At 42.8% G+C, this 25,967-nt stretch overlaps 1 protein-coding gene across 1 annotated transcript in view; it reads right to left on the bottom strand.

The window, feature by feature from the left end:
* The window catches only part of LOC144504127 (low-density lipoprotein receptor-related protein 1-like), a 1,391,705-nt gene that overhangs the window by 701,800 nt on the left and 663,938 nt on the right, over nucleotides 1–25,967 (bottom strand). Inside the window, exons 17-18 of the mRNA XM_078229303.1 lie at nucleotides 12,239–12,379; nucleotides 11,414–11,539 (exon numbers count right to left, since the gene is read on the bottom strand). Of these exons, the coding sequence (XP_078085429.1) occupies nucleotides 11,414–11,539; nucleotides 12,239–12,379 (267 nt within the window). The remainder of the gene's footprint in view (nucleotides 1–11,413; nucleotides 11,540–12,238; nucleotides 12,380–25,967) is intronic.

Genomic DNA, 25,967 nt, shown 5'->3' with positions numbered 1-25,967 from the left:
AACATAATTGTGTATATATAGTTAATTTTTCTCCTATTTATTCCTAAACATTAGTAGAAATCAATTTTCCACCCATTATTCTAAGACATTCTTATGCTACGTCAGCCATATCATGTGATAATAATTAAAATACTCCTAAATATTAAAATCATCATTAGGGGACTCATAATTGGCCATTTGAATTGGCTTTGCTGCTGTGAAAGTATTATCCACTTTTTCTCCCCCACTCTCCAAAAATGTTTTTCACCCAACATTGATTAACTTGCCTTTTAAAAACTATTATACATTTTATTGCTATCACTGATTCTGACTCCTTTAAAATTATAAAATTATGGATAGACCCAATCCATCCGCTTGAAAATGTCTAATTGCGTGCAAGCTGTCTTCTTTGTTGCACATTTATGGACATTTTCAGTGTCAGTCATAGCCCAGATAGTCGCATTCGCACCATGAGTCAGAAAGTCCTGGGTTTAGATGTGACTCAAGACACTTGGCCATGAATTCTGGGATGACATTTGTATTACAGTTCTGAAGGAGTGTTACACTGTTGAAAGCCATGTTTCCACCATTATCACATTGCTGTTCGTGGGACCGTGCTGTGCATAAATTGGCTGCTGATTTGGTTCCTACACTAGGACAGAAACTGCACTTCAAAACTATTTAATTGACTGTAAAACATTATTAAAAATCCTGAGGTCGTGAAAGGCAACATACAAAAATGCAATATATTCAACTTACCCAAGAGATATTTCATTTGTGATATTCTATCGTATGGCTTGCTCAGAAAAGCAAGTGTTTCACACAAATTTCTTGAATGCTTCAAGCATTCAACTTTTGGTGTTGAAAGTGGTTCTTTGCTTTCTTAATAAATTTGGAAGATAATTATTACGAGGTACGAAGAGAGGTTGGATAAACTCAGATTGGTTTCACTGGAGAAAAAAGGCTGAGGGGCTACCTGATAGAAGTCTACAAAATTTCCTCCCATGGTCCAAAGATGTGCTTGTTAGGTTGATTGGCCATGCTAAATTGACCCTGGTGTCAGGGGATTAGCAGGGTGAATATGTGGGGTTATGGGAAAAGGGCCTGGGTGCGATTGTGGTGCAGACTCAATGGGCCAAATGGCCTCCTGTAGGGATTCTATGATTCTATAAAATTATGAGAGGCATTATCCTCTCACAGGATAATAGGGTGGATAGTCAAAAGCTTTTTCCCAGGGCGAAAAGGTCACCTACAAGAGGACAAAGGTTCAAGGGAGAGGGGGAAAGTTCAGGGGAGACTTGTGGGGAAAGTTTTTCACACAGAGGGTGATGGGTGCCTGGAATGCACTGCCAATGGAGGTGGTGGAAGCAGGTATGTTTGCAATGCTCAAGCATATCTTGATAGACACATGAACAGGAGACGAGTAGAGGGATAGAATCCACGTATGGGCAATAAATAGGGGATCTAAATAAGGATTATGAATTGGTCCAGGCTTGATGGGCCGAAGGGCCAGTTCCTGTGCTGTATTGGTCTTTGTTCTCTGAAAGATCTGCTTAATTGTCAAGTTTTAATTGCTGCAGATGAGATTACACTTTTGAATGCTTTTCACAATATCTGACACTTACAAAATTAGGCAATGTCCCACAATTTTGCGACTGTTTGGTATACTAGAAATCATAGAAACCCTACAGTGCAGAAGGAGGCCATTCGGCCCATCGAGTCTGCACCGACCACAATCCCACCCAGGCCCTACCCCCACATATTTTACCTGCTAATCCCTCTAACCTACGCATCTCAGGACTCTAAGGAGCAATTTTTAACCTGGCCAATCAACCTAACCCGCACATCTTTGGACTGTGGGAGGAAACCCACGCAGACACGAGGAGAATGTGCAAACTCCACACAGACAGTGACCCGAGCCGGGAATCGAACCTGGGACCCTGGAGCTGTGAAGCAGCAGTGCTAACCACTGTGCTACCGTGCCGCACCAATACTAGGTGGATTGGCCATGCTAACTTGTCCCTCAGTGTCAGGGGGACCAGCCAGGGTAAATGCATGGAGTTATGGGATTAAGACTAGGGTGGGATTGTGGTCGGTGCAGACTCAGTGGGTGAATGGCCTCCTTCTGCACTGTGGGATTCTATGACTCTCCAATGAAAATGGACATATCACTTCTTTTTGATGAGAAGATTATATGACTCATACAGCTTCATGATGTCAGATGAAAGAACATTCTTGATTTGACAGTATAATTCCTGATGTCAGCCACAATCAGTGGAACTTCCCTGCTAATCCTGTCCACAGAATGAACTCTCAACATTCTTCCCTTAATCTTAGATAGATTATTTATGACATTACTTGTAATACAATATCTATAAAATTTGAATGTTAACTTTAATATTTTACTGAATAAACTGAAGATTGAAACTGGAAATTTGTCACTTCTAATTTGAAGGCAGAGATAAGCAGAATATGAAAATCACAATTAATTATCACACATTTTGTGCAAAACTTAACATTTCTTTGATTTGGCTTGCTAACAGTTTCCAGTTCGATTATTTCAGATAATTTTATGACAATATGCTATCCACTTAAATTGAACATATGCAAAACTTAATCTCAATTGGTATGAAAGTGTTTATCTTCCTATAATTGGAATATGGTTTCAAAATGTTATAATAATTAGTTATACTCAGAAGCTTCACTATGATACAGCTATTGTTAATTACCAAGACTCTGGCCTATAAAAAATTAGAAATCAAGTTTGGGAGATTTTAACTTTCTCTACTTGGTGGAAATGGGGCAATTTGGGGTTGAAAATGAAGCTGCTGAACTTGTCCATCTATGCCAGACCTGCCTCCATTCTCCTGGGTCCTTTGGCGAGGTAGCCAAAGTACTTGCCTGAATCCAGTGCCATATTAAATACTCAAATTGGAGTTACTGGGCTTGTTGGGATGCTTTCTGTTCAGTGAAACCTGGGGATACAGCGGAAGAAAGGTAAGTATTAAATTAATCTTTGTCAGGTCGACAAGAGTCCTGCTCTAGGATCTGCAAAGATAACATGGGCTGCTTCAATCCTGATGCCTCTCGCTGCAATAACCACCCTCCCTTCCACCCTGGGCTACCTTTTCTCAGATGGCTCAGTCTCTGGGAATCCAATAGTTGTTGCTCTGTAGCCACCAAGTTTCAGGTGAACAAAAGATAAATTTTCAGGGTAATTTTCAGTGGACTCTTAATAGATACGATGATACAAATGAGAAGAAATAGGCCACTCTCAAGCCTGCTCCGCCATTCAATAACAGCACGGCTAATCCGATTGCAATCTCCATTCTACATTCATGCCTATCACTGATAGCCTTTCATTTCCTCTTTAATCAAGAACCTATCCAGCTCTGCCTTAACAATATGCAAAGACCCCGGGCAGGAATTTTGACCCCCCCCCCCCCCCCCCCCCCCCGCCATAACTCTCTGTACCCCTGCAGCATGTTTTCCGGTGGTGAATGCGACGTGCCGTTGGCGACGGGTGGGAAATTCTGGTCCCGCAGATGTCTGTGTCATTTTGTGTGGTTCACCCGTCCCACCACCATTGGGGAACCCCGCATGGGATTGGAGGTTCTCGGCACCAGGGAGGGCCAGAAAATCTTGCCACTTATTTCCACTGCCTCTTGAGGAAGAGAGTGCCAAAGACTCTCAACCCTCAGAGAAAAAAATACTCCTAATCTCTGTCTTAAATGAGTGACCCCTTTTTCTTAAACTGTAATGCCTCATTTCAGATTCTTCCACAAGGGGTACATCTTCTCCACATCCACTCTGTCAAGACCCCAGGATTTGAAATATTTCAATCAAGTCACATCATACTTGACTATAATTCTGTAGTCGAAATACATTATTGAAGATCAATGACATTTACAGGTGATATATACTTACACAACATTCAAAAATTATCATGGAATACGATAGAGCTCGTAACCTGCAAAATAATGGCCGAGTTCATTTAAAAATTAAATTTACCGCTTTTCAGTTTTGAATATATAGAAATTCTGCAATAAATTCTTGAGTTATCAAGGATTAGGTGAAGAACCACTTTCTATTGTTCCGGCTTAATTGTAAAGCTGGTGTTTAATTTCAGGGACAAAATGTATTGCAAGCTGAAATCCAGGTACTTAGTGAGCCTCATCACTCAAATGTAGCTCCCTGATCTTTGTCAATCAGATCAGGGTGCCTGCTGCCAGACAACAGTGGAGCACAAATGATTAAAAGCAAGATCGTGGTGGAGAATTAAACAGGGGAAGGCTTTGCATATATTCCCATCCTCAATGATGGTGGAGCCCAGCACATCAGTGAGAAAGACAAGGCGACTATCTTCAGCCAGAAAGGATGATCACAGATGCCAGTCTTTGGCCAACTCAATTCACTAGCTCCACAAAATATGAAGAAACAGCTGAATGCTGTTTTGATACTGCAAAGGCCATGGGCACTGGCAACTGACAACATCCTGGCAGTAGTACTGAAGACTGGCAGTCCAGAACCAGCTGCAACTCGAGTCAGGCTGTTCCAGTACAGTTACAACGTTGGCATGCAACCCACAATATGGAAAATTGCCCAGGTAAGACCTGTCCAGAAAAAACGTGGCGAATATAACCTGACCAGTTACCACCAGCCTATCCTCGATCATCAGTAAAGTCATGGAAGGCGTCATCGACAGTACCACCAAGGAGTACTTACACAGCAATAACCTGCTCACTGATTTTTAGCTTGCATTCCACCAGTGCCACTTGGCTTTTGACTTTGTTACAAACATTGTCACTGAAGCAAAGAGGTGAAGTGAGAGTGACCGTCTTTGACATCAAGATACCATATTAGAATGTAACCAATGATAATATTGGATCTGTTATAATGTGGCCAATGGTAACATGCCATGAGAGTTGGCTGACCAGCTGACCCAGTAGACTATGTAACCAATGACAAAATGATGTGGTGGTCAGCTGACTCAGTATAAAAAGGAAGCAGTTGGGAATTGTAGGAAACTTGGATGGCCCAGGGTGTGGTATCAAGTGTTGAAGTAATGAAGTTTCTTTATTAAACCTTTTTCTTTGATTTACTTGTTGGAGTAAGTTTTGTTTTATTTTGTTGCTTGCAACTGAAGGGCCTGATTTCAACATTTTGATTCTAAGTGCTGAATCTGGGCGCAATTCAGATCCGACTTGGAAATCTGTTCTCAGGCGCTCCCATACGTACTTAGCCTGAAAAAAAAAGTCGCGGGTCTGAATCGCGCTGTGGGCAGGGCTTATCGTGCCCAAAATGCTGCTGTTCCGATCAGAGCTTTGAACTGCGCAGTGAACTGCGCATGCGCAGTGAGAAAAAAAATGTGAAAAACGCGCTCCTGTCACATCGCTTCCGGGCCGCAAAACGTGGATAAAGCAGCCCGGGAGTGATGGCCCCCATAGATATCGCCCCACCCCCACAACAAACTGTCCCCCTTATCTACCCATCCCCCCCCCCCCACTTTCCAGACCGATAGCAACCTCCTGCTCCCCTTCCCCCCCCCACTGATCGCCCGCAGAGTGGCAGCGGTCCCCCCCATGCCCCTGCCCCCCCGCCGCCCCCCACCAGAGAATTATCAGGCCTCCCTCCACCCACCCCATCAGAAAGCGATCAGGTCTCCCTCCTCCCTCCCCCACCCGCCTGCCCCCCACCCTCTCTTCCCCCCGCCTTCCACCCCCACCAGAGAACCATCTGGCCTCCCTTCCCTCACTCCTCCACCGATCTGAGTTAGAGAGCCACTGGAAGCTCTAAACTTACCTCTTCAGAAGCTGGAGCTCCCGAAACAGACCTTTGCCGAGCATGTCTGTTTCGCGCCGAATCAGGACGGGCAAACCCGATGGTAAAGGGGGAAATGCAGGTAACGTTGGGTGGGTAATCCATTAATTCAATTTAAATGCATGAAATTAAATCGCCGCTTTGGACACAGTTCGGATCGCGGCCATTTTCGGGCCTTGGTAAAGTCGGCATCTGCACGGACGCGGGCGCAGATCGCGTTAATGGCCTTACCCCTGACTTTACCGAAAACGGGCGTGACGCAATGGTAAAATAGGGTCCGAAGAGTTCCTTCTACTGAATGAACAGACCAGACAATGTCCATTGTCTCTTGACATTCAGTGGAATTACCATCATTGAATCCTCCAGTATCAAAATCCTGGGGTTTACCATTTACAAAAACTGCACTAGACCAGCCATATAAATACCTAGGCAAGAATCAGTCAGATGCTGGGAATTCTGTGGTCAGTAACTCACCTCCCAATTCCTCAAAATCTGTCCACCATTGACGAGGCAGAAGTCAGGAATGTGATGGCATACTCTCCACGCGCCTGAATGATTGTGTCTCCCACCTCGCTCAAGGAGCCTGACAGCATCCAGGAGAAAGATGCACTGTAACAATTCATCAAGCCTTCTTCAGCAGCACCTTCCAAACCCACCCACCCCTACGATATTGAGGGACAAGCACAGCAGATGCCTGGGAACAACACCACTTGGAACTTTCCCTTCAAGTCACAGACTATCCTGACTTGGAAGTATATCTCCGTTCCTTCACTGTTGATGGGTCAAAACCCTGGAACTCCCTTCCAGACAGCACAATGGGTGTAGCTACACTATATGGACTGCAGCACTTCAGTAACCAGCGTCCTTTCAGGAGAATTTAGGGACAGACTAATATTAACCTTGTTAGTGAGGCCCCACACCCCATGAAAGAATAAATGATAAAAAACTGCCTTATCCACCCTTTCCATTTAAAAGTACAATTTGCAAAGTCAGTTAATGAATATTGAGAACAGGAGCTGCTGGTGGCATTCAGAAGGATTGCGACATATACCATAACTCAGCCAATATTTCTGAGATTGCAATATGTTCAGTATTGAAAAACATTCTACATATGACTGTAAACATCCATCTTTATAACTTTTTCAGAGTAACAGCGAAGATGAGAAATGCAATTGCAAAGCCATTAATGTTTAAGATTGAGATGGTGATTATAGTACTTGATAGATTGGGCCCATCGAGATTTCAGATTAAGTCAAACTGAAAATGTGTCAATTGGAACAACTTTAAATGTGCTTAATATCTATGTGGGAATAAAGGAATTTAGGATATTACTCGTATAGCTATTACACTGGGCTGGAGTTTTTGATAACGCAGGAGGAGTAATCTTCCTCTTCCTGTACCTATCAGAAAGAAAAGTTAAGTGCCTAATAAGTTCCTGGCTAAACCATTCAACACCCAGATAAATGACTGCAGGTTTTGTCGTGTATGCTCTGCCTGCCTATTTGTATCTGCAAATTGCAACGGGGGTTCTACAACTTGTGGAGGGCTCCAATTTGCATATCAAAACTGGATTTCATTTACAGGCCCATCTGACAACTGCATCGGGCTGGCTGTAATTCAACAACAGTGAAGTGGTTGAGGTGCCATCCGATTCTCAGTTGCTGGCCGTCCTGTTTTCCAAGAAGAAATGTGTGACTGGCTGTTGAAAATCGCCCTAGTGGCATCATAGTCTCAGTGTGGTTCGGAGCCACTCAAGGCCACCAATTTAATAATTGATGAAACAGAAAAGAAACATTTTATAATTTGTTTACCACACGGCTAAGGGAGTAAATCTAACAAAGTCTAGAGTGGAACCTGCCGAGGCTGCTTATGTTAGAAATATAGAAAATATCCAGCCCTTCGAGCCTGCTTCACCATTCATTTTGATCATGGCTGATCATCAAAATCAATACCCTGATCCTGCCTTCTCCCCATATTCCTTCATCCCTTGAACCCCAAGAGCGATATCTAATTTCTTCTTGAAATCACAGTGTCTTGGCTTCAACTACTTTCTATGGTTGTGAATTCCACAGATTCACCACTCTCTGGGTGAAGAAAATTCTCCTCACCTCAGTCCTTTTCCCCTTATCCTCAAACTATGAGCCCTAGTTCTGGACTCCCACACCATCAGAAACATTGTTGTTGAATCTACCCTGTTTAATCCTGTTCGGGTTTTATAAGTTTCTATGTGTTCCTCTCATATTCGCATCTTCCAGTAACTCTTGACTTCCCTCTGGATACCAGCCTTTGAGATTGAGAGTAGATGACTTGAATGCATGTGTTGGGGCAGACAGTGTTTCATGTTGTTTCCGCTATTTGGCATGCCAGTAGTCCTGTGTTATTGTTTCAAAAGGTTGTCATCTCACTTTTAGGTATGCCTGGTCGTATGTAGACAAGACCAGCTAAGGATGGCAGATTTCCTTCCCTATAGGGACATTAGTGAGCCAGCAGTGCTTTGCGACAATTGGCGATAGTTTCATTGTTACTAATACCAAGGCTAGTTTTCAATCTGAGATTTATTAATTGAGTTCAGATTCCACAAGCTGCTTGGGTGGCATTCAAATCTCTGTCTCTGAGGCATTAGCCTGGGCCTCTGGATAGCTAGTCCATTGGCATTACCACTACACCACTGCCTCCCTGACGTGTGAGCCAATTGAGAGTTGCGTGGGGCTCAGCTTGTCTGGCCTCCTAACCTTGAAGCCCTTCTTGCATTGGAACACATATTCTACACCACACTTTGGCTGCTCACTTCCTCTGCGGATTCCAAACTGGCCTGACTGGTGAGGCCATCCTCGAAAAAGAGCACCTTATCTTTGTGCCCTCACTGTTTTCAATATCACCTCAAGTTTGAGGTGTCGAAGGTGTGCTCCTCCCCTTCTGCAAACCATTCACCTCGTCCTTTTGTGTCTGCAAACGAGCAACTCACAGAACACAGCGATGCTTTTGTGAGTGCAACTGACATCCCTTTAAATACTCAGCCTCCACTTGGGCTTCTGACACTTCACCCACCCGCACCATTTACATTGGACACCAATTCCAGAGGCAGCCTCTTAGTTGACTGATTGCCATGAAAGTCAACCAGAAGGCCTACTGCTCAGTGACTTATGTATCCAATCTGGAAAGGAAGCAAGAAGGGCTGAATGGCCCACTGCTTTTCCCGTTTCTTGTGGTCTAATGGTGTTATGGAAATGATTCTGTCACTTCACCAGGGCCAGAATCCATCTATTGGAATTCCTTTTGAATTTGAATTGAATTAAATCAAATTGATTTATTATTGTTACATTTATTGGGATACAGTGAAAAGTATTGTTTCTTGCGAGCCATACAGATAAAACATACTGTTCAAAGAGTGCATTGAGGAGAATCCCTGAAAATAGGGAATTACTGCCAATTGGGTTCCTGTTCCTTGTCTAATTTTGAAATGTAAACAATGTGAAGTGCAGTGACAACGTAAGAAAGTGTTTGAAATTGTGGACAATAATGAATCCCATTGTAATGAATCACTGTTGAACCTTTAAGACTAAAATTGCTACGTTTGCAGTGCACAATTACATTAATTATCCAAGGGCATTTTTACTGAATTAATTGTTACAATTATCAAGTGAAAATGAAGCATTATCAGCCACATAAAACCTTATACCTTTCTATTGTTATCTTTAATTACACAAAACATTGATTTCTCAGAGTAACAAATACAGGCACTGAAGTTCATAAATCGATTTGGCAGAAGTGAAAGAAAAATGCAGACAAGTGGATATTTTACGTCATATACCCTGTGCTGCTTTGTATAGACCCGAACCCCTTCTGGAATTCACCAATCAACATCTTATACCTATGCTGGGCTAATAAATTATTGTAATTTTGGAATTTTGAAGAATTTGATTTCACGCACGTAATGTACAACTCATTAATGTGAATTATTATGACCTACAAAGAATTAGTCATAACTGTATTCATATTAATTTTTAATTAGAAGACACAGGTTGAAATTAATATTGTTTCATATTTTCTATAACTTAGGTACAAATCTCTATTACAAACTACATTTTATTGTTTAAGACAAAATGAAATCAAGAGCAGAATATGAATACGCATTGCAACCGCCTCCCTCCTCCCCCCCCCGCGCCTCATTTGTTCGCAGTTATATTGATTCATGAATAAGCATAACGATTCTTGCAGCATAAAGCAACAGCTTCATTTTTCACAGACTTTTGGACCATAATTTTTGGGCCCGATTGGGTGGAAGGAACAAAGGTGGAGGGTGCCTGGCACTAGCCAGTGTGCCAGTTTCCTCATCCCATTCCGAGCACTGGTCATTATAGCCGAGGCAGGACTGGAGCAGCAAGGCTTTCTTATGGAGTAGGTGGTCAATTAGACTTGTTGGGAGCATTGTTAACTGCCACTGAAGAAGACTGATTAGAATTTTCTGATCCATAATTTTCTAATCCAACCTCCAATTTCTTTAACTGGCCAGTTAACTGGCAGGAAGCTAGCAACTGGCACTGTAATGAAAGGCTGTATTCCACACAGGCAAGAGGTCCTCCCTACCTGCAAGGATTAGGTCACTCTGTGCAGAGATATCACCACCATGTCCTCCTCCATCGTATCCTCCTCCTCCACCATATCCTCCTCCTCCATCAATGCTACCCCACCCATCCACTCTCATGCTTTGAGAGCATGCTCATTGCCCTTAATTGGACGGAAGCCTGTCTGCATGGCAATTCAGGGGGCACAACCTGGAAAATCCCAAATCCCAACCAGGGCAGGTTCTCATCCCAGAAACAGTTACGACTTTTATCTCCTGTCCTGGGAGGAAAAATTCAACCCTGACGTTTTTCTACTTTTTAAATTTACTTATTTAGGTGGGTAAATGATAGTTATAAAGTTTAACTGGCATCATGGTGGCACAGTTGTTAGCACTGTTGCCTCACAGCTTCAGGGACCCGGGTTCAATTCTGGCCTTGGGTGACTGTGGAGTTTGTACGTTCTTCCCATGACTGCGTGGGTTTCCTCCGGGTGCTCCAGTTCCTTCCCACAGTCCAAAGATGTGCAGATTAGGTGCATCGTCCTTACTAAATTGTCCCTTAGTGTCCCAAAGTGTGTAGGTTAGGTGGATTAGCCAGGGTGAATGTGTGGGGTTACGGGTATAGGACAGGAGAGAGGGCCAGGGTAAAATCCTCTGTCAGAGAGCCAGTGCAGACTTGATGGACTGAATGGCCTCTTTGGACAGTAGGGATTCTATAATCTTCTATGACATTGAACTTTGCAGCTTTTCATGCTAGCGGGATCTTTTGGTCCTGTCTATGACACACCCCCGCCATGTGTTTCCCAGGGGCGTGTGGTGGAGTCAATCAGAAATCCCATTGACAGCAGCGGGACTGGAAGATCCTGCCACCAACGAATGGTGGTGGGCCACCTCCTGTCATGGCAAACACACCGTGGGGGGGCCAGAGAATCCCGCCCATAATGTAGGTGAAAAATTCTGTTCAAAGCACGAATGCTATTATACATCTAGACTATGATTTAAAGCATTTTGATTACATTTCACAATGCTGCAATCCAGCAGAAAAATTACCTGAGCAAGTTTCATTTGATTCATCCTCACTGTTGACACAGTCATTAGCTCCATCGCACAGCCATCTTTTAGGGATGCAACGATTATTCTGGCATCTGAAGTGATTCGCAGGACACGTACTGTTGTCTACCAAAAAAATAATTATGGCTGATTAATTAACACAAAAAGCGGTAAATAACATGCTAATTAATACGATTTAGAACTGTGATATGAATCTAGAATAAAAAAGATAGATGAATTATGCTTCATCTTCAGTTCGAATTTGAAAGAATTGTTACTTCTCCACTGAACATTATCTCATAATTTTAAACTGTCACTGGCAATAGATTGGATGGTTATAGTGCTAAAATGCGCCAATTTGAAGATACATTCCACTCTGATTTATTTGTAATTTTTTCTGACTATTAAATAATGTTTATTACATATAGATTATTCCCAGTTGGTTATCAAACTGCTGTCATTTCATCCATAAAATGCAAATCTCCAAAACATAAAATATAGAAAGCAAATCAGATGTGTCAACCAATACAATTTTCGATAAATTGGAATAGCTGAATAATAAAACACCACAGCTGTGTGGAGGATTAGGCTGTCAATTTCAGACATTCAATAATCTTTATAAAAATGTTTTACAGTTTGTTTGGCCATTTGTCTCAAAATGATAAAGCTGAAAGGATATTCTATGTTTTAATTAAATCTCACCAGAACATAGAACATGAGGTTACAAATTAATAAAGTAACAAGGCATGTTCAAATCTAATTTACCTCATTTTTTTAACGTTATGCAACTAAAAAACAAAGCAAACTGTGCAATTCAAAACATACAGCAGATGTCTTGGTCTTCATCACTACCATCAAAGCAGTCATTATCACCGTCACATTTCCAGCGTTCCTGAATGCATCTCCCGTTTCTGCATGCAAACTCTCCAAAGTGACACTGCTGGAGAGTAGGTGGGCCAGGTTTCACTAGGAAAAATGTAATAAAGATTAGAATTATTAAAAATTAGTGCTGTGGCTAACTAAGAATTAAATATCACAGGCATGAGTTTATTCTTGCTTAAATCAATAGTATTGGCGTAACCTGAGCAAAAGTGGCCAAGATCTGGAAAGTTGGAACATGAGCTCTGCCCAAAACACTTATGTTTGTGTTTTCCGTAATTCTGCAGGTTCATGGTTCAATTCACCTCAATTCAATTCATTTGGTGTGTTGCATTTGCTGCTGCCAATGTGGTCTCCTCTATATCGGAGAGACCAAGCGTAGACTGGGTGATCGCTTTGCTGAGCACCTTCGGTCTGTGCGCAATCAGGACCCTGACCTTCCGGTTGCTTGCCATTTTAACACAATCCTGCTCTCATGCTCACATGTCTGTCCTTGGCCTGCTGCAATGTTCCAGTGAAGCTCAACGCAAACTGGAGGAACAGCATCTCATCTTCCGGCTAGGCACTTTACAGCCTTCCAGTCTCAACATCGAATTCAACAACTTCAGATGGTTTATTCTATCCCACCTCGACTCCTTTGTTTTCATTTTATTTTATTTAATTTTTTACTGTTCTCTACCTTTGATTTCTTTATTGTCTTTCTTCATTTTTCTTCCCCCCCACTCTTTTCCCCTACATTATCCCCTTTCCTTTACCTTTTCTCTCCCTTTGCTTCCCCTTTTCTAAATCTTACCTTTGTCCCATTAATTTTAATTCCCTCCACTACGCCCCCCCCCCCCCCCCCCCCTCCACGACATATTCATTTTAGCTTCTCTGCCATTTGGCTATTTACACCCTTTATTCTCTCTGTGGACAGCTGCTATCAGTCTTTTCCCCTGGTTTCTGTGGCTATGACTCATCTTTCCTTCCCTCACCCTGTAGTATAAATATCTCCCAATTTCTATGCCTTTTAACTTTGACAAAGGGTCACCTGGACTTGAAACATCAGCTCTTTTCTCTCCTTACAGATGCTGCCAGACCTGCTGAGATTTTCCAGCATTTTCTCTTTTGGTTTCAGATTCCAGCATCCGCAGTAATTTGCTTTTACCTAGATATTGGGATGTTTGTTTTAATCTGAGCTAATGTAGTTTTATTTATTTTTGGGGGGCTGTCCCCTGGGGTTTCAGTGTAGGGTTTAATTAGGTTGATTGATATGAGGCAGAGACATGTAAATGGACAGAGTTACACTTTCAGAAACAGGCAGGCAATTTGTGCTTGGATCTGCAAGGAACAGGAGCTCTTTTCACTCTCTCTCTCTCTGGAGACGGTAGTTTGGGACCTGCTAGAAAATGGATATCTCTTTCCAGGGGTGTTCTGGAGGCTGGAAGACTAGCTGTCTGCGTACCAGCACATACCAACCTGTTGTTTATAACTGATTTTGAAGAGGCATTTGCTTCTATGAGGAATATTGCTTAAATTAGAACTAATAGAGATAAGCTAGCAGTTAAAAATTGTATCTTGTGATGTTTAAGTTTTTCAATTGGTAAAAGTTACACTAATTACTTTTATAGTTAAACTGTTTTGTTAAATAAAGGTTGTTTTAATAAAAACTTCCTCGTGGTCAATAGAATCATACCTGGAGTGAAACTAATGTCAAAAATTAAAAACAATTGCAGTCTACTCTGACTTCATAATATACCTTGGAGTTTCTGATCTGGTCCTGAACAAAATCTCACTTTAAATTCCCAATACCCCTGACGAATTTACTGTACTAGAATACATTTTCAATCAAGCTTATCATCCTTGTGAAAGAGTTTATTCTGCCTGACAAAAATGATTGTTTCATTTCACCACTTCTTCCAGCTTACAACTCTCATTATTATGAGGAAATTCTCCTCAGGCAAACGCAAGACTCTGGTTCCATTTTTAGAGCAATCAACAACTAAGAAAAAAGTTTTCAATCTTTAAAGCTGCATATTTTTATTCATCAATTTGGTGAACCATGAAATAATTTCAAATTAGGTTCAGGGTCTTTGGCTTCTCGCGAGACTTTGCAGCCATGACAGAATTTGTGCCTGCGGCTAATGGACCTGCAGAATCACACCCAATATTTCCACTTGCAGAGGAGTCCAAAATTATGGTCCTTAAATATAGGTTAGTCACGAACAAATTCAATAACTCAGGAGAGAACTTCTTTACTCAAAGAATGTGAAATCACAACCAAAGGGAATGGTTGAGGTAAGCAGAGTAAGAAGTTTAACAACACCAGGTTAAAGTCCAACAGGTTTATGTGGTAGCAAAAGCCACACAAGCTTTCAGAGCTCCAAGCCCCTTCTTCAGATGAACTCACCTGAAGAAGGGGCTTGGAGCTCCGAAAGCTTGTGTGGCTTTTGCTACCAAATAAACCTGTTGGACTTTAACCTGGTGTTGTTAAACTTCTTACTGTGTTTACCCCAGTCCAACGCCGGCATCTCCACATCATGAGGTAAGCAGCACAGATTAATTTACTACAAAGCCAAGTAAGTACATGAGAGAGTGGCGTAGTAAAAGATGGTGATAGTTCACAAACATAGCAAAATATGAATGTGCAAAAATATGAACATACAATTTAGGATCTGGAGTAGGCCAATCTGCTCCTCAGAACTGCTCTGCCGTTCCATAAGATCATGGTTGACATGATCTTGGCCCCAACTCTACATTCCCACCTACACCGGATAACCTTTGACTGCCTTGTTGGTCAAGATTCTGACTACCTCTGCCTTGAAAATATTCAATGACCTTGCCTCCACTGCTCTCCAGGTGAGAGTTTTCGAGAGATTCACAACCCTCTGAGAGAAAGAAATTTCCTTCATCCCCCATCTTAAATGGGATAGTCCTTATTTTCAAACTGTGTCCTCCCATTCTGGTCTCTCCCACAAGGTGAAACATCCATTCAGCATCCACCCTATCAAGTCCCCTCAAGATCTTATCAGTTTTAATAAGATCACCTTTCATTCTTCTAAATTCCAATAATAGAGCACGGCCTATCCAAACTTTTGTGATATGATAACCTTTCCCAGCCCAGGTATCTGCTGAGTCAACTATCTGTAAACAGCTTCTGACACATTTATATTAAATAAGGAAAAGAAAATTGTACACAGTACTCTCGATGTGGTCTCACCAACACTCTATACAACTGTAGCAAAACATTCCTACTTTATAGTCCATTCCCCTTGCAATAGATAACAACATTCCATTTGCCTTCCTAATCACTTGCTGTACCTGCATATTAACTGTTTGTGATTCTTGTACCAGGACACCCAGATCCCTCTTTGCCTCAGAGTTCTTCAATCTTCCTCCATTTAAATAATATGCTGTTTTCCTATCATTCCTGCCAGTTATGACTAGATGAAATGGAATCAACTGGCTCCCCTCTATTCATCCTTCTCAATTGGTCACAAAAAGGTTTAAGTTTATTTTTCTGCACAGTATGCTTTTTTGCAAATCCAAATGTATTTAACGATTTATGCAATGAGCAATAAGGAGCCAATCAAAAAAGGTGTTTTTGAGTTAAAGAAAGGGCAATTTTATTAACCACTAAACTATTTATTTGTGTCACAAGTAGGCTTACATTAACACTGCAATGAAGTTACTGTGAAAATCCCCTAGTTGCCACACTCAGGCGCCTGTTCGGGTACACTGAGGGAGAATTTAACATGACTGATGCACCTAACCCACACATCTTTCGGACTGTGGGAGGAAACCAAAGCATCCGGAGGAAACCCATGCAGACACAGGGAGAACGTGCAGACTCTGCACAGACAGTGACCCAAGCTGGGAATCAAGCCCTGGTCCCTGGCGTTGTGAGGCAGCAGTGCTAACCACTGTGCTGCCCTCAAGGAACAAATAATAAAAACACAACACCACACACAGGATCAGAAATAAGAAATGTTTGGCCAATAGAAAGAAGTTTAAAAATATGTGGTTAATATATGATTTTCTTTGAGGCATAGATTTTAAATGTTGTAGCTGATTTTGTTTTACTGGTTTCTTGCATGTGGTTAGAAGCTATTGCAATTATTATCCGATTCCAGATCTCAGATAGCTGACTTCTTGAACATGGTGACGCACATTTTGTTCCAAAAGAGAGAGACAGAATGTAGCTTTTCAGCCTGTTGCCTTTGCCATAAATGTTTTTGATACTTGGTGTCAATCTCCCTGAAGTGGCTGTAGTCTGGCCTGTTATTGTGGTAAATCTTCCAGTCTCGCCTTCCGCAACAATTGTCACGAGTGGGACAGACAATTTCCATTGATCTAGGCAGGGAAGGCTGGGGCTTTTGGCCCTGGGGTGATCTTGGCCAGAAAATCCATTCCATTATGTATTTCCAAGTAGTTTTGGGTGGGTCTCTCTGTGAAAGCTATTGTTTTGATATCCAGCACTTTGCATTTTAATGTCTCTGCCTCAGAGAGTGACAAATTTTGATAGGTCTTTGAATTATTGGAAATGTCCCTCTCTTCTGACTAACCTGAGGGGGGTGTCTTAATTGCTTTTTTCACCTTCACCTTGGAAAACGGCTTTCTATTTTTAGGTAGTTTGTTACTGTTACAATTCATATTGTAACATTTCTAGTTGGTTGAAAGTTGGAAAATATTTTTTTCTAACTAAAGGAATCACAGTTTTCTACATTATGTTCCTTCTGCCAAATATTTTCCTGCTCATTTAATCTATCCATATCCCTTTGCTTGGAGACATCCTTGGAGACAATCTTACCTTCTTGCCCTGCTGGTCGATGGGTGGGGTGAGCCAGTAAGATTGTGAGAGACCCCAGAAATCAGATTCATGCCCGATTTCTTGCCTCTTGCATTCTGACCAGCACCAGATACCCGGCATGATCAGCCTTGTGACAATTTCTGGCGCAAGTCTGAATGAATGATTTAAATTTAATTCAATTCTCATTTAAATGGAATTAGCAAGCCCAGGAAGGTATCATCTGGACTCATTTGCCTATGTGACCTCACTGAGGGAGGCTGTCTCCGGCGAGGATCATGTATAGTCCTCCATCAATGGGAACCAGACATGATGGCCTTGCCGGGCATGAGGCAGCACTAAGGGGAGCAGGGCCAGACCATGGGTGGGCCAATCGGTTGTGGGGAGGGGGAAGGGGATCTGTCTGGCCAGGGAAAGGGCAAGTGCTCCGGCCGGGGGAGGGGATGCAGCGGTGATCGGTCTGGTGGGGGATGGAGCAGCCAGAGGCGATCATTCCAGGTGGGAGGTGGTGAAGGGGGTGAGCGTTCCAGGTGGGGCGTCACAAATGGCTGCGGGGCCCTGCAGTAGCGGGCTGGGGGGGAGTGGTGTGGGTTTAGGCCACAGAGTCCTGCCATTTACAGCAGCGGAGGCAGTGACAGGTCTCTGCTGCTCTCAAAGCAAAGGCCTGCACATGCGCAAATGCTCCCACTGCTGCGATCAGATGGTTTTCTGTCAATTTAGGTCATGCCCACTCCCCCTCCAGGCAAAAATCAGATTGAGGGCTTTTTTTTGCACAGAGTGAATAATATTTGACTTGTGGCCTCGCTGAATAAACAGATCTGAAACCCTACTGTTTTCCCATCCTTTCTGGACTTAGAATTATTTTAGTTAAATTGTGCCTTCCCCTTATGTTCTTTTCACAACTTACTTTCCTACCTGTCCTTGTATCACCAGCACATTTAGCAACCATGCATTTGGACCTTTCATCTGAGTCATTGATATAAATTCTAAATAGTTCCAGCCCCAGCATTGATCTCTATGGCATTCCATTCATCACACCTTCTCAAGCCAAAAAATGAGCCATTTATGCCTACTCCATGTTTCCTGTTAGCTAAGCAATCCTCGAACCATGTTAATGCATTAACACCTTTACCACTATATCTTATTTTGAATTGTAATCTTTGATCTGACACATTGCAATAGCACATTTGCTTTATTTGTTACTTCCTCACAGAACTCTGATCATTTAGTCAAACATGAATTCCCTTTTATGAAAGCATGTTGACTCTGCCTGATTGCATTGAGATTTTTCCAAGCACCCTGTTATAACCTCCTAAAAAATAGATTCCTGTATTTTCCCCATGACCAATGTTAAGCTCATGGGCCTGCGTGGTTTCCTGCTTTCTGTCTTCCTTCCTTTTTTGGAATAGAGGGGTCACATTCATTATTTTCTAATCTGATGGCACCTTTCCAAAACCAAGGAAATTTTGGAAAATTAAAACCAATGCACATCTACTATTTCAGCAGTCACATCTTTTAAGACTCCAGATTAAGTCTGTCAGGACCTGGGGATTTGTCAGCTTTTCGTTCAAATAAATTTCTCAGTCCCTTTTCCCTAGTGATTGTAATTGTTTTAAGTTCCTTTCTGCCTTTCACCTCCTGATTCAATTATTTCAGGGACGTTATTTACATCCTCTACAGTGAAGACAGGTGCAAAATATTGTCATGATAATGGAGAAAAAAAAACATGGAATTCTGCATGAAAACACTGATCTTTAAATAAGACCTGAATTTTATATTTTAAAATGGACATAAAGCCTAAATTGGCTGATAATGTACAGTCAGCCATTTGCAGGAATGACTGCAGAGTGATTATCTGAGGGACAATAGAACCCCAGTCTGTTTCTAAAAACATCCAAAGACTGATTGTCATCTTCAATAAAGTCAAGGGGTCGGATTTTCCGGCCTCGTTCGCCCCAAGACCGGAAAATCCCGCCCGAGGTCAATGGACCTTTGCATGGTCCATGTCCCGCCCGCTACGATTCCCTTGGCGGGTGGGATGGGAAAATTCTGGCGAATGGCCACCTCATCTCAAAAGATCCTCGGGGCAATCTTACCAAAAAAAATTCGGAGCGTCAAATGGGCATGGAAACGGGAATGAATCATGCCCATTTTTTCGACAAGCTCTCAGAAGGAATCTTATGCCACTAAGTGCAAAAAATGAGGCAAAGTGTGATTCATTCATTCATTCATTCCTTGTTCAAGATTTTCTTAAGATTAATGTGCAGGTTCAGTCGGCAGTTAGGAAAGCAAATGCAATGTTAGCATTCATGTCGAGAGGGCTGGAATACAAGAGCAGGGATGTACTTCTGAGGCTGTATAAGGCTCTGGTCAGACCCCATTTGGAGTATTGTGAGCAGTTTTGAGCCCCATATCTAAGGAAGAATGTGCTGGCCTTGGAAAGGGTCCAGAGGAGGTTCACAAGAATGATCCCTGGAATGAAGAGCTTGCCGTATGAGGAACGGTTGAAGGCTCTGGGTCTGGACTTGTTGATGTTTAGAAGGATGAGGAGGGATCTTATTGAAACTTATAGGATACTGCAAGGCCTGGATAGAGTGGATGTGGAGAGGATATTTCCACGAATAGGAAAAACTAGAACCAGAGGGCACAACTGCCAGCTAAAGGAACGATCCTTTAAAACAGAGATGGGGAGGAATTTCTTCAGCCAGAGAGTGGTGAATCTGTGGAACTGTTTGCCGCAGAAGGCTGTGGAGGCCAGGTCATTGAGAGACTTTAAGATAGAGATAGATAGGTTCTTCATTAATAAGGGGATCAGGGATTATTAGGAAAAGGCAGGAGAATGGGGATGAGAAAAATATCAGCCATGATTGAATGGAAGAGAAGACTCGATGGGCCGAGTGGCCTAATTCTGCTCCGGTGTCTTATGGTCTTATGACAGTAGGGGGAGTCGACGGAGTCTATTCTCACCGAGAAGCTGGCTGCTGAGAGCTGGAGGGTGCCATTACACATGCGCCTATCTCTCAGCGTTCTGTGTACATGTGTAAACAGAAGGTAGAGAGTGCTGCTCATACTCATGAGGACCCTTTTTTCAGTTCTACTTATGTTATTGGTACCAATTTGGACCACGACTACTGGACCTTACCTTCACCCTCCAAGGTCCTCTCCAGCTTAGAGCGGGTACCCCGAACCCTGGCACTGGGCAGGGAACACAGTAATCTGGATATTCATTCTCGACTGCAGAGAGCTGCGTCTACCCTCCTGAATATACTGTTCCCACTACATTCCTCCCACTTGAATGGTCAGCTGCCTATACCATAGTAACATGGTAAGTTTGCACATCCATCCTGCAGCCACCGCTTTCATCCATACAGGCTGCAAGAAGCTCAAACTTCTGGGACAATTTCAAAGGCTGAGGCTCCTTCACTTCAACCTTCTGGGTCCCCATACCTGCCTCTTTTGCAGTCAAACAGTCACTAACTACTGACCAAATCGAACTTCTTATCCTCGGTGGTGTGACGACCTTCTGGAACCAACTGTCCAGGTAACATCCTCCCTCCACGAATCATCTCAGCATCTGCAACTCAGATTCCAGCTCAATGACTCTGAGTCAAAGCTCCTCTAGCCGCAGACACTCACTGTAGACGTGTTTTCCCTGGGTCATGGTAGCATCCATGCATTCCCACGTTCTGCTGTCACAACACATCACAAGCCCTGCCATTTCATGTGTTAATTAGTTATCTTTTTCTGGATTTATAATTAGTAAACCTTATTATTACTTTTAAGCTTTACTACAGCTAGGAAACCTCGTCTCTTGCTCTGTTCTGTTCTGCCCCTCACCTCTCGTTCTGTTCCACTCCCCCCACCCACTCCCCTGTCTCTCTCTCTGTTCTGTCTGCCCCCTCGGTTCTCATTCTGTTGCCCCCACCGTCTCGATTCTTGCACTGTTCTGCCACCCTCCACGTCCCCCATCCTGCCCCAGGCTCTCGAGTTGGTCTGTTCCCCAGTCTGGGCTCTTGCCCTCCAACCAAAAGAGAAAATGCTGGAAAATCTCAGCAGGTCTGGCAGCATCTGTAAGGAGAGAAAAGAGCTGACATTTGGAGTCCGGATGACCCTTTGTCAAAGCTAAAAGGCATAGAAAATTGGAGGTATATATACTGTCGGGTGAGGGAATAAAAGATGAGTCATAGTCACAAAAACAAGGGGAAAGGCTGCGAATGGCAGACCACAGAGAGAATAGGAAGTCCATAGGGCTCTTGTCCTGTTCTCTCTGCCCTTCCATCTCTCATGCTGGTTGGATAGAAGGTGGGAAGAGGCATAGACAGTTGGGCCAAATTATGCATCATTGTGTTGTAAATTCTTTGCAATTATTTGCATAGTTGCTGCATGATTTCATTTGTGACCTTCTATCTGATTTTTTTTTCAACCCACTAAAGAATGATTGAGCTATCGAAATGTAACATTTCACAACTCAATTCCATCTTAATTTGTAGAAACATGAAATTTGGAAGTTGTTTTCAAGAGCAGAAAAATTGCATTTTCTTGTAAATCGTACTACAATGCCATAATTAAAAGTTTTTAAAAAATCATCAGCACAAATATCAAAATTGACATTTCAATTAATTGAAGGACAAAAGGTTATTGCACATTTAGATTTTGAATGAAAATTTCCATTTTTCCCTTAAATGTTAATTAAACATTAAAAATGTTACAACAATAGCCACATTGTCTGAGCTCCACAATGTTCAATGGACCATAAAGATCAAACCATTTTTTTGAAATGCTTAAAGATGGGAGCAAAGAACTGTGTTAACGAGTTTTCTCATGAAAACTTTTCATGGGTGTAATTCCTGAGAACTGGTTCACAGAAATATAAAAAACAATTGTGTCCTCATCCTTCGCGTTGTACAGTAAGTGTGAAAAACAAAGTGGAGCCAAAGCCCAGGGTGCTGAAACTACTTTCCTTCCAGGTTCTCATTGACCTGAAAGGATAACTCTGTTTCTCTCTGGACGTTATTTTTTCAGCTGAGTGTTTCCAGCATTTACTGTTCATTTTATTCCTTCCGAGTTTGGCTTTATTCTGAATTGATTTCTTTGCGCATCCTCTTTACAAATAGTAAACTTCATGCCAGCGGTGTTAGTTCGTGTTAGATTCTACCTGTCAGGTTGTGAGAGGTTGGCTCAGTAGTAAGGCAATCGGAGGGCGATTTTATTTCCTATATGTAGGTCAATCAAATAGCTTGAAATTCCGAATGGACTGTGGCTGGATCAGCTCCACCTGTGAGAATGTTTGATATTGCCTTGAAAGGCATGGTGCCTTCCATTTGCAAGGGAAATTATGGCAAGGGACAGAGGCACCCAATGCTGAGCTGGACCCTGAGAGAGAACTTTTGAAGAATCATTAACGGCTGTGAGGCAGCAATGGTTTGCACTGCTGCCTCACAGCGCCAGGGACCCGGGTTCAATTCTGGCCTCGGGTCTGTGTGGAGTTTGTATGATCTCCCCATGTCTGCATGGCTTTCCTTTGGGTGCTCCGGTTTCCTCCCACAGATGTGCAGGTTAGGTTGATTGGTCATGATAAATTGCCCCTTAGTGTCCCAAGACGTGTAGGTTAGGGGGATGAATAGGATAAATACGTGGGGTTATGGGGATAGGGTCTGGGTGGAATGTTCCGTCAGAGAGTCGGTGCAGACCCGATGGGCCAAATGTTCTGCTTCTGCACAGCAGGGATTCTATGGATTCTAGACAACTTAAATGTTGTTACACTTTGTGTGATGGCCATTTTGAAATGTTTTGTAACTTTTTGATCTTTAATGAATAAAATATACATTCGCAAAAAAAAACTAGAAATTAGCAAAAGTCTTAATTTATCAGCTTGAAATAGGGAAAGGAATAGGTTAGTGCTGTAAGTTTTGTTTTGCTTGAAGGTGCGTGAGACAAATTATTCAAATGATTATTCTTAGATTAAGAAAGCTGTAACTTCTGCAGATGTAGGGCCCTATTTTACCATTTTGATTCTAAATGCTGAATCTGGGCGTGATTCAGATCCGACTTGGAAACCTGTTCTCAGGCACCCCCACACGCACTCAGCCTGAAAAAAAAATCGCGAGTCTGAATCGCGCTGTGGGCAGGGCTTAACACACCTGAAACGCTGCTGCTCCGATCGGAGCCTTCAACTGCGCATGCGCAGTAAAAAAAAATTTGAAAAACGTTCCCCTGCCACATCGCTCCCGGGCCGCAAGAAGTGGATAAAGCGGCCTGGGAGCGTTGGCCCCCACAGATATCGCCCCACCTCCACAACATAACTGTCCCCCTTATCCACCCAGAGAATGATCTGGCCTCCCTCCTTCTCACCCCCCCCCAACCAGAGAATGATCTAGTCCGCCTGCCACCCCCCTCCCCCCACCACCATTCTGAATTAGAGAGCTGTTGGAAGCTCTGAACTTAACTTTTCAGAAACTGGAGTGCCCGAAACAAACCTTTGCCGAGCATGTCTGTTTCGCCCAAATCTGGACGGGCAAACACAATGGTAAAGGGGGAAATGCCGGTAAGTTTGGGTGGCCAGCTCATTAAATCAATTTAAATGCATGCAAATGCATTTAAATTGGTGTTGCGCCCGTTTCGGGCGCGGTGCCGATCGCGGCCATTTTTAGGCCTTGGTAAAGTGGGAATCTGTGCGATGCGGGCACAGATTGCGCTATTCACCTCACGCCCAACTTTACCAAGTTTTCACATCCAAAAACGGGCGCAATGCAATGGTAAAATCGGGCCCATAGCTTCTGCAATAGCGAGAGAACAACCGGATAGAAACTTAAAATAAACAGCTATAATCACAATGCTGTGTTAAGATTTTCAGATAACCTTGCCTAATTAAGATGCTTGCTGGAATGCAAAAGTTAATTAGTTTTTGGACATGTGCGTGGCCTCAGCAAAACACCTCAGGCTGGATTTTTCAATCTGGGTCATGAACCCGACATCTGGAACAGTTTGCGATCCGTTCCCCATGTCGGTACATGATTTTTAAATGAAGACTGCCTAATTGGCCCAGGAGTGGCTTAGACATCCAATTAGTGGTATTGGGAATGGCCTGGAGGTGGGAAAGGGAAATGGAGTGCCCGTTGAAAAGTTGAGTGGCAGCCATGACTGGGCTTACCATTCACAGAGGAGATAGCACAGGAGGGTTTGCAGCGGGAGAATGTGAGAGTCACAGGCATCCAAGCGTGGCTTCAAGGTTTTTTGATGCATTAACTGAGATAGATGCTCAGGAGCGACAGATATTGGACAGGGCATCAGGTAAAAGACATGTGCCCAGAGGTACCTAGATCAGGATGGCTACAGAGATCAGCAGTAGATGGAGAACATGAGTTCAATTACATAATAGATTCAGTGACTTGATAAAATTTAGTTAAGGCAATTTTTTCTTTTATTCATTCGTGGGACATGAGCGTCGCTGGCTGGCCAGCATTTATTGCCCAGCCCTAGTTGCCCTTGAAGGGTAGTTGAGAGTCATAGAAACATCGAAACTAGAAGCAGGAGTGGGCCATTCGGCTCTTCGACCCTGCTCCGCCATTCATTTTGATCATGGCTGATCATCAAATTCAATGTCCTGATCCCCCTTCCCCACATATCCCTTGATCCCTTTATCCCCAAGAGCTATATCTAATTTCTTCTTAAAATCAGACAACTTCTTCTTGAATGTTTTGGCCTCAACTACATTCTGTAGTAGTGAATTCCACACATTCACCACCCTCTGGGTGAAGAAATTTCTTCTCAGCACAGTTCTAAAAGGTTTACCCCTCATCTTCAAATTATGACCCCTAGTTCTAGACTCCCCCACCATTGGGAACATTCTTTCTGAATCTGTCTAACACTGTTGGAAGTTTATAAATTTCCATGAGATCTCCACTCTCTTCTAAACTCCAGTGTATATAATCCTAACCAACTTAGTCTCTCCTCATATGACAGACCTGCCATCCCAGGAATCAGCCTGGTAAACCTTCGATGTCCTCCCTCTATAGCATGGACATCCTTCCTCAGATTAGGACACCAAAACTGCACACAATACTCCAGGTGTGGCCTCACCAACTCCCTATGCAATTGCAACAAAACATCCCTATCTCTATACTTAAATTCTCTCACTACGAAGGCCAACATATCACTTGCCTTCTTGACGACCTGCTGTCTCTTACTTTCAGTGTGCTTACTTTCAGTGACTGATACACAAGGACACCAAAATCTCACTGAGTATCCACCTCTCTCAAGTTACACCCATTCAAGTAATAATCTGTCTTCCTATTGTTGCTATCAAAGTGGATCATCTCACATTTATCCACATTATACTGCATCTCCATCTCCCATACGCCCAAACACTCAGCCTGCCCAAATCATGCTAAAACATCTCAGCATCCTCCTCACAGCTCACCCTCCCACCCAACTTTGTATCATCTGCAAATTTGGAGATAATGCACTCAGTTCCCTCTTCTAAATCAATAATCTATAACCTGAACAGTTGGGTCCTAGCACAGATCCCTGTGGAACACCACTAGTCACTGACTGCCAATCAAAAGAAGACCCATTTATGCCAACTTTTTGCTTCCTATCTGTTAAACAGCTTTCCATCCATCTCAAGACATTACCTGCAATCCCATTGCTTTAACTTTACATAGTAGTCTGTCGTGTGAGACTTTGTCGGGAGCCTTCTGAAAGTCTAACTGTCCACTGGTCCTCCCCGGTCAACTCTACTAGTTACATTCTCAGAGAATTTCAATAGATTCGTCAAGCATGACTTCCCTTTTGTAAATCCATGCTAACTTTGTCTGATTATATCACTGTCTTCCAAATGCTGAGTTATGAAATTCTTGATAATGGACTCTAGCAACTTCCCACTACCGA

This window comes from Mustelus asterias, chromosome 14 (assembly GCF_964213995.1).
Source record: "Mustelus asterias chromosome 14, sMusAst1.hap1.1, whole genome shotgun sequence".
NCBI lineage: Eukaryota > Metazoa > Chordata > Chondrichthyes > Carcharhiniformes > Triakidae > Mustelus > Mustelus asterias.
This window is presented reverse-complemented; position numbering and strand designations above follow the sequence as displayed.